Source organism: Stomoxys calcitrans, chromosome 1 (assembly GCF_963082655.1).
Source record: "Stomoxys calcitrans chromosome 1, idStoCalc2.1, whole genome shotgun sequence".
Taxonomy (NCBI): Eukaryota; Metazoa; Arthropoda; class Insecta; order Diptera; family Muscidae; genus Stomoxys; species Stomoxys calcitrans.
This window is the reverse complement of record NC_081552.1, coordinates 201,273,267-201,288,707: the sequence shown is the minus strand read 5'-3', so window position 1 is coordinate 201,288,707 and position 15,441 is coordinate 201,273,267. Positions and strand designations below refer to the sequence as shown.

The window sequence follows — 15,441 nt, the reverse complement described above, 5'->3', positions numbered from 1 at the left end:
ATCCATGCTTATTTCTCTATCTAGTATAGCATCGGTGTTCCAGTTGGGCGCATAACTCATTTCTAACGAACTGTGTGATGGGTTCAATAAATTTTCAAAGTGTATTTTGAAATTATCTGCTGATAACACGCTACTTATTTGGAATTTATGATTTCTAATTTCTTTAACTGCCTTCCACCATTCCTTGGAATTCGTTACATTATTTACAGTGTACATCAGTTTTTCATTATAACTCTGTTTACTTGATCTGCAATTATCTTTATATTGTTTTAGCGAGTTTAAGTATTTTAGTTTTGCATCTGAAGTGTCTGTTGTTTTAAACATTTTTAGCAATTTAAACATTTTTTCTCTTGCTGTATGACACTTCAAATTGTACCACGGTTGTTTTGGTGTAAACTCAACATTTCTACTCATCTTCATCTTGGCTGACTCTTTTATAACATTACCAAGGTCATCTAATGTTGGTTCATTATCTTCGTTTAGAGCTTTATGCAAATTTGTTTGAAGATTTTTATGATATCGGTTTATGTTGCTATTTTTCCATGAGAGTTTTGGTAATAAATTAAGATTTTTATTTACTTTATTGTAAGTCTGTATTGAGATGTTTAGTTTTATTGGCAAGTGATCCGACCATGTTTTGTCTTCTACAATGAACTCATTTACAAGACTTAGAATTTCTTGAGACACTGCACAAATGTCATTTACAGATTTACCAATAGAATTAATGAAAGTAAGAGATCCTTCTTCATCGCCACATGTTCTCCCATTTAAAATTAATAAATTATTATTTGTGCATAATTCGACGAGTTGTTTGCCTTTTCTATCCACCTTTTTGTCGTTCGATTTTCGTATTTCAGTTCCTGCCGTAAATAATTGATCATAAATTTCATTTACATCTTGTGTTAACTCTCCTATCCTGGCGTTAAGATCTCCAATAAGAATCGGTCTTATAAGATCTGTTTCTTCAAATAATTTGAGGATATTGGTATATGCATTTGTCCACTGCGCAGGTCTCCAGTACTGAGGGATAATATTAAAAATTTTTTCTTTCTGGGTGTAGAATTCATAATATTCTGTACTTCCATGATTAAATTTTTTATATTTAACACCCATATGTGCAACGGTTTTATTTATTCCAATAATTTGGCCACCAATAGCTCGCCCAAAATTAAAATCTCTGGTGGCAGGTACAAAATGCAACTCAAACCCTGGGAAGTACTTTTTTATATTTTGAACTTTATTTTCTGTTATATGTGTTTCTGTTAGTGCAATGACATCGTGTTTGCAAACATAGTTGAAAAAAGATGGATACATGTACTTATTTTCTATTCCGTTTACATTATATGCTATTATTGAAAGTTTTTGTGATGATATATTATTTACTTTCATTAGTTTTTTGAATTCAATTCGGTTAGCAGAGTTTCATAGTCAGTATCAAACTGTTCCATGCAATCTCCATATAGCTTTAAAAGTTCATGTTTTGCATCGTTTTTTCCGGCCATTAATTTATGTTCTCTATCCCAATGAAACCAGGTATCTTTAATTTTAAGTTTGTTCTCCTGCACAATGATTCGATGTTGTTTGCTAATTGCCATTATTTTATATTTTAGAAGTAGTGAAGCTTTCTTAATTTGTCGCTTTGTTGGTATAAGATCGCGTTCTATGTATATGTTCGAGCCAATCAATTTTCTGACGTTTCGGAACACATCATCTACCCCCTGGTGGCTGTTGAACTCAACTACCACGTTCATTTTCCCATTTCTTTCAAATATTTTGCGAGCATATTTTATCACAGGGCTAATTTGCAACTTATTTGTGAATAAATTATTAATTTCCGCTGCCGGTTCGTTGGACGCATTTAAACCCCTAATTAAAACTTTGTTGCTTCTTATTTGCTCTTGCATCCAAATCATGTCTTTTTTGGTTTCTTCACATTCTCGTTTTACTTTAATTAACTCAGTTTTTAACTGCTGGTTTTCCAATCTTAAGTGATTTAATTCTGAATTTATTGCTCCTATTTCCATTTTGACCTCCGCTATGTCTGCTTTTGTCGACAGTGTTTTTAGCTTCTCATCCAAATTTGAATTTATTGTATTAGTTATTACTTTTATAAGTTCTAATTGAGATATGGCTGACATATAGACCGACCTTCCAATTTAAGGTCATAATGCTATAAAAATCGGATTTATTGTCCGATTTCCATGATTGCCCGATAACACCGTGGCTTTAACCATTTCAAATTGCAAATAGTTATCTCCATTCATTCTCAAATGGCATATTTTTACTTAATTTTTTTTTTCGATTTTATCCCACTGTGCAACGTCCTACGTGAATGGGGTGCTCATCGGACTATATTTAGATATAGCTGCATATTACACGATTTCGCTGAAATTTGAAACAGTGAGTTGTTTAAAGCTTCCTATTATCCGTACCGAATATGGTCCAGATCGGTCATATTGAGATATGGCTGACATATAGACCGACCTTCCAATTTAAGGTCATAATGCTATAAAAATCGGATTTATTGTCCGATTTCCATGATTGCCCGATAACACCGTGGCTTTAACCATTTCAAATTGCAAATAGTTATCTCCATCCATTCTCAAATGGCATATTTTTTACTTCATTTTTTTCGATTCTCTCCCACTGTGCAACGTCCTACGTGAATAAGGGTGCTCATCGGGCTAAATTTAGATATAGCTGCATATTACACGATTTCGCCGAAATTTGAAACAGTGAGTTGTTTAAAGCTTCCTATTATCCGTACCGAATATGGTCCAGATCGGTCATATTGAGATATGGCTGACATATAGACCGACCTTCCAATTTAAGGTCATAATGCTATAAAAATCGGATTTATTGTCCGATTTCCATGATTGCCCGATAACACCGTGGCTTTAACCATTTCAAATTGCAAATAGTTATCTCCATCCATTCTCAAATGGCATATTTTTTACTTCATTTTTTTCGATTCTCTCCCACTGTGCAACGTCCTACGTGAATAAGGGTGCTCATCGGGCTAAATTTAGATATAGCTGCATATTACACGATTTCGCCGAAATTTGAAACAGTGAGTTGTTTAAAGCCTCCTGCTATCCGTCCCGAATATGGTCGAGATCGGCCATATTGAGATATGGCTGCCATATCGAGCTATCTTCCAATTTAGGGTCTTAATGCCATAACAATCGGATTTATTGCCCGATTTCTGTGAATCTGTGACTTGTATAAGAGTTCTCGGCACCTGAATCAAATATGATCCAGTCTAGCCCAAATTTGGATATAACAATGGATATGGTGGTGGAAATATATGACGAATGAAAATTATATCCACGGTGGTGGGTATCCAAAGTTCGGCTGAACTTAATGTCTTTTTACTCGTTTCTATTGAGACAACAAATTTAAATAAATGCTCAATGCCCTAAAAAAACAGCTCACATATCATCAGCGTATCACATAAACATTTGAAATACATTTAAGGGGTCATCAATGATACCGAAAGAAATCTCTTTTACCGCAACACCTGTTCACTGTGTTTGCCAATGATGTGTCACTGCATAATCTACCGACCACATAAACTATCGTTTTCTGGGTCTTTAACAATCTTCGAAAAATCTTTGTTTCTTTTTCCCTATGGTCCGAAAATGTCACGTTTCACCGCAAATGAAGAAAGAAAGCCATTCTAAATCCACATAAGTCAGCATTAACTGAAGTTGGGGAAAAAAATATTCCAAAAAAAAGGGTTATACATCATATGGCCTGAAGAGGGAAGTGGGGAAGTTAAAAAGGGGTCGATCCTTTGGTGAATGTTGGCAAATGCAGTAACTTGTGCAAGAACTAAATCCCATCTTAATAATGCAAAATGATTGTCACTTTTTTCTACTTATCCCTTTTCTATCTTATACCACTTTCCTCAGTCGTCACACTGCCACTAGGGCACGTATTCACTTTACATATGAGTGTGAACCACCATACCGCCACAGGTCGGTTGGTTGGTTGGTTGGTTGGTTCGTTGGTCCATCACTTCCGTACAATGCACTTAAATGTGTCACCTCCGTTGGAGTTAGTGTTTCATCTACTATTTCTTTTTTTTTTTTTCAACTCTCACACATATTTCTTGTTATAAAAGAAGATGGAGGGTGGGTGGGTGTTTTTTTCACCCCCCACCCTTCTGACACAGCTAGGCTATATGAATAAACACTTCATTCCACGTTTATGTACATTTTCATGATTACAGGACTACGTGACCGTCTATGATGGCTACACAACGCGTGATCCAATTATGTTGAAATTTTGTGGCGGTGGCCAGGCTGTACCGCAGGCAGTCTCCAGTGGTCCCGAGTTATTAGTGGAGTTTACCACCTCACCCTATGGCACATTTACGGGTAGTTCATCACAAGTTTTGCCATTATATGGATTTCAATTGGAGGTAAGCTTAAGAGGAAGTTTACGATTTTCTTCAAGGAAAATGTGAAATGTTTTCTTCTCGGTTCGTCCTTAGGTTGAGGTCATCTTTGTGGATATACAATCACCCACCTATTCGAAAAACAAAAAACCCTGTGAATTTTGGATAAGAGGTGCTGGGCGTGGTGTTTTAGAAAATCCCAAACATTCTTTGGCCCCCAACACCACCTGCCTTTATCATCTGCAAGGTGTGGGCATTTTCAAGACCTTTGATCATTTGAGCCTTTCCAGACGCACCAATGCCCAGGGCCTGCATTCGCCCCCCTCACGCTTCAAGGTGTGGATTTCAATGCTAAAATTCAATTTGGACCCAGAGTTTGGTCAAATGGATGAAACATCGGTGGGTGCCATTGGTGTGTTGCAGACCCAAGAGGATTGTAGCGGTATGTTGCGTATATGGGATGGCGCCATGAGAGAGCCTCCCGTGTGCAAGGACTTGAATTGGTATGCCAAAGGCTCTATTAATCCACCATTGATTTCATTAAAAATTGTATTTTTTTTTTGTTTGTTAATTTCTAGCATAACGGAAACAAATTTGGTGCATCCCTCCCTGCAACAGTATGCCCAGAATACCACCAATGTTATAGCACGCTATTGCCGCGGCACCGTACCCCGAACATGTGATCGAGCAAATATCAATGAAACCTATGCCAGGCCCTGTACGGTTTCGGAGAGTTATGTGTCCAGTGGTGATTCCATAACGCTTGAGCTCAAGAACACCGAATCAACAGTTTTGAGGTAAATATTTATGGGAATACACCCAGTCCTTAGAGACTGGATAAATCATATGCTAAGGAACAGTTGGATAAATTGTGTGTCCCATGGCATAAATATAAGGGAGAAACTGGCACAAGGCATGCCACAGGGGGGCATTTTACAGCCACTGCTATGGGTGACCCCATAAATGACCTATGGCGTCACCCATAGGGATAAAGGGATAAAGATCCGAACCAGTTATGCAGAAGGACCGAAAGGGTCTTGCATATGAAATATGACCAGGCTAGACCTAGAGGTCTCAATGTTAACCCAGAGAACAAATATAACCGTTCACAAGGAAGACGAAGATGGGCAATTTAGATTTAGAGATTCGACAAGGTCAAATACTTAGGTGTGATCTTGGACAGGAATCTGAATAGGAAGTGTCACATTCATGAGCGTACTGTAGATGTGCCCGCAGGCTCGAAATGGGGCCTGAATCCGAGGATAGTCCACTGGCTCTACAGGAACATGATTAGACCAATACTTACTTATTTACTCAGTAGTTTGGTGGACTGCTATTGAGCAAAGTGCAACATAAGGACCATACAACAGGTTCAGAGAACATGTTGTCTTGGCATAGGCGAAGCGATGAGGACCACGCCCACTAGGACACTGGAGACTGGATACCCATTGACATACAGATTAAGTGTGAAGCAGCCACTGTGGCTATGAGCCTTAAGACGATGGGAGAATGGATTGGGGATGGGAGCAGCTCTTACCATCGCGGTATAATCGAGGCGACGATAGGAAACCTGGAAGGAAGGGGAGAGGTTTCCGATCGGATACCTGAGATAAACCTTGAGGTTGAGTGCGAGGCAATGCTGCCAGCGCCACAGTCTTGGATTAAGAGAACCCTGGTATTGCCATCTGGAAGGTCATATTACACAGATGGATTAAAACTAGAGGACAGAGTGAGCCTGGGGACTACATTGAGAACCCAGAGACTGAGACATGTTTTAGACTGCCTGACCATAATACGGTCGTCCAGACGGAGATCCGGGCGATCACGGAATGCATGAGGTGGTGTGGTGCTAACGGACGTTGAGTGTGAACATCTTTACGAACAGTAAAATTGCCATAAGGCAATAACAACCAGGGCGGTAAGGTCTTACAGCGTAAGAAGGAGATTAACGCCTTCTCTGAGGATGGGAAAATCCGCATCGTTTGGGTGCCGGGCCATAACGGGGTAACTGGGAATGAAAGGGCAGACGATTTAACCCGAGTTAACCCAAGTTAACCCGAAGCCTTTTGGGTCGACGCAGTCTGAGTTAAGGGCGTGGGCGACGAATGCACCGACCGTTTCGCTGTGGAACAGCGAAGAGATCAAGAAAGGAAGTAAGAAGGAGGTCAGCAAAACATTTGGTGTCATAACGGGACACTTAGGACTATGAGCTCACATATGTAAAATCGATGCGGCAAGCAATAGAATGTGTAGGGCATGCGGGGTAGGTGATGAGACGTTGGAGCATTTTCTTTGTCGTTGTCCGGCTTTCGCGTCTAACAGACACCGGCACTTAGGTGGGAACACAATACGAGACACGAATCAACCTAGGTGTGTGGCATGGAAAACAATTAAGAATTTTGTAAATAGCACGGAATTCCTTAGATTTTCTTATTCGAGGTTACCTTTTTTAGTATTTAGAGCGCACAACAAGCCGATTACTGGCTTAGGTGTTTGTTAATAGTGGCGGATTAACTACCGCACCCTCATTTCAACCTAACCTAACCTAACCTAAGAAAATTTTATAATTTATGCTTACAATCTCTTTGCAGGCCCCTGGAATTCAAGTTGAAATACGAATTCATTGATCTACACCAGGATGGCATACCCATGGGCGGCGGTGAGCTTGATTGCAATCGCAAATTCGTCAGCAGCATGATGGACCGCAAGGACCCGGCCATTTTTCGCAGTGTACCCAACATATTCCTCTTTGGTCGCGGTGGCACTCGAAACCTCAAGTGCATTTACAAATTCGAAGGAATGCGGGGCGAAAGGGTGCGCATCAAATTACGCAAAGTGACCACAATGAATCGCCATTGCATGTCACGTGTGGACGAGGACATAAATAGGTCATTCTGTTATGGAGATACCAGCGTCAAAGTAGAGGTACATATTAATGTGGGTTTTTGTATGGGTTTGGGGAGCACTCCCTTATAGCTCGTACTCGCCATACGGTATTATGCAAAGTCCTTGTAAAGCTTTGCAAATAAAGTGTGTCGATGATGTTGCTTGGAGTACGAGAAAGCGTGTCGGGTTGGTGGCCATTGTATCATAGAATTGGAAAAATGAAAACCCCTTCCGCAAGAGCCGTACGTACTGTGCTTGCATGCATTATGATTCACTTGTTTTTTATTGCCTTCATTATCCTTGTAATCGTTGATGTTCATTCGCTGTTCACTTTGCAGATATTCGAACGACCGTATCATGACACAATTTTATTGCCGCGCGGCTGTCTTTGCAATTCGTCGAACACATCTCACTTGCCCGTCGAGTACACATCCACCAGCCGCGATGTGGAGGTACACTTTACCGCATACAACATGACCACTTTAGATGATCCGGATGCTTTAAATTTCGAGGGGATGTTCGAGTTTGTTAAAGGACCCACCAATTGTAAGGATGGGCGGCGCAAATTTGGTCCCAGTGGAACCATCGATATGACATTTGGAGATGTGAGTATGATGAGGCAGACAATGAGGCTGAATATTAAAAAGCGGATTTCTTTCGTTTTGCGAAAACACAACAAAACAATTGATAAAATTGCATCAATGGCCTTGATTTCCTGGAAATGAAAGCAATATCATCATTGTTTTCACTTTTGAATGTTTTAATCCTGCCACACACACACTGATTGATTGCAACTTGGTGTTTTTCATTATTTTGTATTTCCCCAGATGGAGTGTCGTACACGTCCTTGGCTTATTGAACCATCGAATGGCAACAAGTTCCTTTACGTTCGCCTTAAAGCCATCTTCTTGCGCAAATATAATCCCAGAAAGGCTGCGAACACCAGCATTGCTGTGACCAGCTCATATCGCTGCGAAACAAATGCCCGAGCTGTGCTAACAACATCTGAAGGTAAGTGCCATGAAGAAGTAAACATGTTTTTGTTGATTCATACATGGATGGCAATAGCGATGGCCAATTTAGCATCGCTTTACAATGTGAAAAGAACTGCCACTGACAAACTAGGGGCTAGGCTATGTTAGGTCCGGTTGTTGTTGTAGCAGTGTGTTGTATACGGAGGCGGCAGCCCTTGGCGATGAAAAACTCCGCTAAGCACAAGCGACTGCCATGGGATTGAGGTTAGCTTGTAGAACTTCTGTCAAACCAGCAAAAATTAAAGCTTCAAGGAACCAAACAAGGATGACAAGCAGACCAGTTTACATGGGAGCTATATAAGGTTATAGACTGATTTCGAGCGTATTCACATGCAAAACATCAGCCACATCGATCAAAAAATTGTGGCTTCCAGGGTCAAATCGGTAAGTCAAATCGGGAGATCGGTTTATATGGGAGCTATATCAGGTTATAAACCGATTTTAACCGTACTTCGCACAGTTGTTGGAAGTCATAACAGAGTACCACACGCAAGATTTCAGCCAAATTGGACAAAAATTGGGGCTTGTAAGGGCTCAGGGAGTCAAATCGGGAGATCAGTTTATATGGGAGCTATGTTAGATTATTGACCGATTTGGACCGTACTTCGCACAGTTTTTGGAAGTCATAACAGAACACTACGTGCAAAATTTCAGCCAAATCGGACAGAAATTGCTGCTTGTAGAGGCTCAAGGAGTCAAATCGGGAGATTAGTTTATATGGGAGCTATATTAGGTTATAGACCGATTTGGACCGTACTTCGCACAGTTGTTGGCAGTCATAACAGAACACTACGTGCAAAATTTCAGCCAACTATGTAATCTTGATGACGATATAAATGCCACTGCTGAAATGATTGAGAAGATAATTTTAAATCGAATGAGGACATTTATTCCAGTTAAGACTACAACGGCTAAATCAGACGATAAAAGTTGGTATAACCAGACATGCAGAGATGCTGTCAGATCTAAAGGGATGCCACTTAGGAACTGGCGCTTGGATAAAAATGCCAAAACTGAACTGCTGCGCAAGCAGGCAAGAGTTTCGTGTGGCAATGTGCTTAGGCGCGAAAAATTTCTTTAGGAACACGAGGCGGTAAGAGCTTTTGGTTGTTCGTGAAAAGGGCAAAGGGTAGTTCTTAATCTATTCCAACTACTGTTAAGGACGATCAAATGTTCACTGACCCGGTTGGTAAGGCTAACCTGTTGGCTGATATATTTGCAGGGAACTCTTCCCTGCTGGATAGCAATCAACCACTCCTCTCAATCGAAAATGTATCTGGCGTCATGCCCCAGATATTTTTTCGAACTCGTGGAGTTAAAAGGGTTCTTGAGAATCTAGACGAAAATAAATCCCCGGGCCCAGATGGCATATCAACACTTGTCTTGCGCAAGTGTTCTTCGACGCTCGCTCGTCCATTACGCAAACGTTTAAACTTTGCCTACCGTGCGGGAGTCTTCCCGGCGCGTTGAAAGGTTGCGAACGTTCAGCAAATACTCAAGAAGGGTGAGGCAAAAAACCCTACGAATAATCGGTCAATTGCGATATGCTCCACTTTCTCCAAGGTTATGAAGAACATGGTTAATCACCATCTTGTAAGGTATTTAGAGTCTAATGGCCTTCTTAGCGACCAACAGTATGGGTTCCGCAGAAATCGCTCTAGGGGCGACCTCATGTTACTTCTATCGGAACGTTAGAGTCGCTCAATCCACCAGTTTGGTGAGAGTAAGGTTGTGGCTCTGGATATCTCCAAGGCATTTGATAGGGTCTGACACGGTGCACTACTCTCAAAGCTTGTCGCATTTGGTGTAGGTAATGGCTTCATTCGATTTATTACGAGCTTTCTCAGAGATCGCTCTTTACGGGTCGTTAAAGATGGGTTCTCATCCAATGTGCATAAATTGACCGAAGGTGTACCCCAGGGCTTTGTTCTTTCTTCTTCTCTTTCTCTTATTTTCATCATCGATCTCTTGAGTCAGAATCCGAATCCGATCTACTCATTTGCGAATGACAGTAATCTCTGTCATTCGTACTCATTCGACTATAGGCCGAATCTTTGAGAGATTGAGGACAAGAGGCGGGTTATGGATGATACACTTTGCCAGGTTTTGCTGGCCATTTCTGAGTGGGGTCGAATGAATCGAGTAGATATTTAATGCACGGAAGACTCAGAGCTGTTTATTGTCGCACAAACAATTTGCTGACCCATTACGATCATCTCTATCGATTAACGGGATAGATGTAGAGCAATCAGAAGCTCTTGATGTTCTGGGCACGAAAATACAATGTGATGTCCGTGTATTTGAAGTGCCGAAAGAAGCATTCAAGTGTTTAGGGTTCCTTAAACGGTGTAAGAATGACTTTCATAAGGCCGAAAATGGAGTACAACTCACATGTATGGGCTGGAGCTACTGAATCGTATACAGAGGAGAGCGATGACGTTGATTGGGGACAGTAGGGTATTCAACTCTATTGGCCCCCTTGAACTTCGTCGCAATGTGGATTGTTTGGCGCTGTTCTATCGGTTGTTGTTGTTGTTGTTGTAGCAGTGTGTTAAACACTGAGACGACAGCCCTTGCCGATGAAGAACTCCATCGGGTCAATCCGGTGCGTACAACCGGCTGCCATGGGATTGTTCGTCTGATATTTGTCTTCTTATTCCTGATGTAAGGATGTTTGTCAGGGATACTAGACATTCCAAAAACTCACACCCGTTTGTAATTGATTGGCCAGAGATCTGCACAATGCATTATAGAGAGAATTCGTATTTCGCCCGAACCGTTCGTATGAGGAATCGACTTCCGGCTAATGTTTTTACCAACCACTTTGACATCCAAAGATTTAAGACAAATCTCAATAAGCACTACATCCTTTTCCCTCCGACAACATGCACGTTTTATGGGCTCAAAACCTTAAATCGAGAGATCGGTCTATATGTCAGCTATATCCAAATCTGGACCGATCTGTGCGATATTGCAGAAGTATGTCGAGGGGCTTAACTTAACTCACTGTCCCGAATTTCGGTGGCACAGGACAATGTGCTTTTTATGGGCCCAAAGCCTTAAATCGAGAGATTAGTCCATATGGCAGCTATATCCAAATCTGGACCGATCTGAGCCAAATTTAAGTGGGATAACGAAGGCCCTAACACTACTCATCGTCCCAAATTTCGGCGACATCGGACAATTAATGCGCCTTTTATGGGCTCAAAACCTTAAATCGAGAGATCGGTGTATATGGCAGCTATATCCAAATCTGGACCGACCTGACCCATATTGCAGAAGTATATCGATGGGGTTTATATAGCTCATTGTCCCAAAATTCGGCGACATCGGACAACAAATGCGCCTTTTATGGGCTCAAAACCTTAAATGGAGAGATCGGTCTATATGGCAGCTATATCCAAATCTGGACCGATCTGAGCCAAATTGTAGAAGGATGTCGAGGGGCTTACCTTAACTCACTGTCCCAAATTTTGGCGATGGTTCCAAAACCTTAAATCGAGAGATCGGTCTTATGGCAGCTACATCCAAATCTGGACCGATCTGAGTCATATTGCAGAAGTATGTCGAGGGGCTTAACTTAACTCATTGCCCCAAATTTCGGCGACATCGGACAATAAATGCGCCTTTTATGGCCCAAAACCTTAAATCGAGAGATCGATCTATATGGCAGCTACATCCAAATCTGGACCGATGTGTGCCATATTGCAAAAGTATGTCGAGGGGCTTAACTTAACTCATTGTCCCAAATTTCGGCGACATCGGACAATAAATGCGCCTTTTATGAGCTCAAAACCTTAAATCGAGAGATCGCTCTATATGGCAGCTATATCCAAATCTGGACCGATCTGTGCCATATTGCAGAAGTATGTCGAGGGGCTTAACTTAACTCATTGTCCCAAATTTCGACGACATCGGACAATAAATGAGTCTTTTATGGGCTCAAAACCTTAAACGGAGAGATCGGTCTATATGACAGCGATATCCAAATCTGAACCGATATGGGCCAAATTGCAAATAGATGTCGAAGGGCCTAAGACAATTCACTGTCCCAAATTTCAGCAAAATCGTATAATATTTGTGGTTTTTATGGGCCTAAGACCCTAAATCGGCGGATCAGTCTATATGGGGGCTATATCCAAATTTGGACCGATCTTGACCAAATTGAAGGAGGATGTCACAGGCCCTAAAACAACTCACTGTCCCAAATTTCAGCAAAATTGGATAATAAATGTGGCTTTTATAGGCCTAAGACCCTAAATCGGCGGATCGGTCTATATGGGGGCTATATCTTGATATAGTCCGATATAGCCCATCTTCGAACTTAACCTGCTTATGGACAAAGAAAAGAATCTGTGAAAATGTCAGCTTAATATTTCTATTTTTAAAGGCTGTAGCCTGATTTCAACAAGCAGACAGACAGACGGACGGACATGGCTAGATCGTCTTAGATTTTTACGGTGATCAAGAATATATATACTTTATAGGGTCGAAAACGGATATTTCGATGTGTTGCAAACCAAATGACAAAATTAATATACCCCCATCTTTCGGTGGTGGGTATAAAAAAATATGGACCGATGTGGCCCATTTGCAATCCCCAATGACCAACATCAATATTAAGTAAATTTTGCAAAATTTTGCCCATGAACATTCCACTAAGGAACAGGGCAAAACTTCTCACATATCAATGAATGCAGTCCGATTCAAGTTTTAAGCTCAATGATAGGGGGCCTCCTTTTTATATCCGAGTCCGGACGGCGTGCCGCAGTGCAACACCTCTTTGGAGAGAAGTTTTACATGGCATAGTACCTCACAAATGTTGCCAGCATGAGGAGGGGAAAACCACCGCTGAAAATTTTTTCTGAGGGTCTCGGCAGGATTCGAACCCAGGCGTTCAGCGTCATAGGCGGTCATGCCAACCTCTGCGCTTGATATTTTGCACAGTTGCTTGTGCAAAATATCAAGCGGCCAGCTCTAGGTGGTCGACCGCTATCGTTATTTCGACAGACGGACGAATGGACATGGCTAGATCGACTCAGATCATCGAGACGATCAAGAATATATTTGATTTATGGGGTCTTTGACGAATATTTCGAGATGTTACAAGGGGAATGAATAGATTAGTATACCCCCATCCACAATTTGCTGCTCAATGATATGTTTAGATATGAGAAAAAATATGAACTTAAGTCCTTGTAAAAAAAAGTAAAGTTTAACTTGAAAACACATAGTTTCTATACAATTTACTTGATATCATCCCATTATTCATCACTTTAATAATGACATTGATTTTGTTGTTGTTCGGTTTAGGTTTGACCATCACAGCATGCCCTCTATCGCCGGACTCCAAGGCCTATGAATTTGTGGAGATATTCAGTGCTGGCTGGAATGAGCGTCCCAATTTTGCCATTGCTAATCGTTCCAAAGCCATCAGTGTAGAGTTCCTAAGACCAGAAAATGGTGATTTCTCTTTTAATTGGATGGAATTGATACCTGGGCCAACATTAAGTATTGCAGGTAAGTGCACTTGTGTGTGTTTGTATGTGCTATGATAAATTTTACATGGATGGCAAAAACTAAACCGCACAGTGTCTTGGATTTAATAAAAACTGGATTTTCATAGAATATTTGATTAAGATTGATTTCTAAAGCAGCAAATTATTCAAAATCAACAAGTTTTGCCAAAATACGATAGCTTTTGGAGTTTAACAGATAATTTTAAGAAAATTTTTAGACAAAGCCACTAAAATTGTGGCACTCGATTCATTCGCCAATTCATTGGAATCACTTGATTTTATAGAGGAACCCAAATTATTTCACATATTGGCAAAGAAATCGAATGACCAACTTTAGTGGTTACGGCAGTTGTTTTTAATAGAAAATTTCTTAATTTTTTTCTTTCATATCTTTAACAATTTTCCACACTGTGTTTTTAGTTCAAAATTTCCTTGCCGCTCATAAGGTTGTGTTGTGTGTGTGTTTTGTTTTTAAGCAATTTATAACGTCTTTGTCCTTGACTTTCTTTTTTTCGGCATGCGCTGCAGAAGACTGTCAATTCAAATGTACCGAGCTGAATGCCTGCGTGAATGCAAGTGTCTGGTGTGACGGCATACAACATTGCCCTTCAGGTGATGATGAAACCTTCCTGCAATGTTCGGCCATAATGAAGTTACCCACAGAGATATTGGCCACCCTGTGTCTGATCATAGTGCTCTTCTGTTGTGCATTTGCAGCATTTGCCTACAAGTAAGTGATGAAGTTGATGACGTTGAAAAAGGATTCGAATTTTTTTTATTATATTTTAATGAATTTTTTTTTACAGAAAAATCAAAAGAAAATTTAGAGGCTCTTCAGTGCTGCAAACTCGTCTTAAGTCCCTTAGTTCCATGGACACCGCTGTGTTGGATGAAAAGGAGGTGATTTGCTGACAAAGCGACAATTCTGTGCGATATGTGGAAATAGATAGGGTCACTACAGTCTGACCACATTCTACAACAGCCACCTGGAGAAAATATTGCACAGAATTGTGTCCCTATTTGCAGTAGACTGTTTGTTAAAATGCTAACAAAAAAACAAAAAAAAAACAACAAACAAGCAACAACTATGACTATATACTAACATATATAAATACACACACACACACACACATACATACAAACAAACAAACAAACATACTAACTTAATATAATAATTGAAAAAACTAACTACAGAGACATTACTACAAGAGCATACGAATTAAGAAAGAGAGGTAATGGGAGAGAGCTGCAGAGACCACTCTCTATCTCTCTCTCTCCCTTGGTCACTTGTTTTTAAGGCAACTGTTAAAATGGATATTTTAATTTTCCACTCGATTAAGAACTCAAGTGAGACGACGACGACGACGATAGAGATGAACTGATGAAGGCTCTCTGCAGTATAAGCGGTAGATCAAACACTTTGTTAAAACTCACATATTTTCTACGTAAAATTTCATACATATTAATTTTGTGAATAGTTAAGAACCAAAACTTACTCCTTCAAAAGGTTTTAATTAGAAATACCACAAATGAAAACAAAAAAAAACCAAAAAAAAAAAAAAAACAAACAAAAAACATTTAACCAAAGCAAATGTAAGCA

At 40.4% G+C, this 15,441-nt stretch overlaps 1 protein-coding gene across 3 annotated transcripts in view; it reads left to right on the top strand.

Annotated features, from left to right (window-relative positions):
- LOC106091151 (uncharacterized) overlaps window positions 1-15,198 on the top strand; it is a 613,012-nt gene extending 597,814 nt beyond the window's left edge. For 2 of the 3 annotated variants that reach the window (XM_059361085.1, XM_059361084.1), the window contains 9 exons: window positions 4,235-4,426; window positions 4,499-4,905; window positions 4,981-5,199; window positions 6,994-7,327; window positions 7,627-7,893; window positions 8,116-8,299; window positions 13,636-13,842; window positions 14,370-14,571; window positions 14,648-15,198. In XM_059361085.1, coding sequence (XP_059217068.1) covers window positions 4,235-4,426; window positions 4,499-4,905; window positions 4,981-5,199; window positions 6,994-7,327; window positions 7,627-7,893; window positions 8,116-8,299; window positions 13,636-13,842; window positions 14,370-14,571; window positions 14,648-14,753 — 2,118 coding nt within the window. In that variant the 3' untranslated portion in view covers window positions 14,754-15,198. The remainder of the gene's footprint in view (window positions 1-4,234; window positions 4,427-4,498; window positions 4,906-4,980; window positions 5,200-6,993; window positions 7,328-7,626; window positions 7,894-8,115; window positions 8,300-13,635; window positions 13,843-14,369; window positions 14,572-14,647) is intronic. The other variant, XM_059361086.1, reaches the window with a different exon arrangement.
- Window positions 15,199-15,441: the final 243 nt, after the last annotated feature.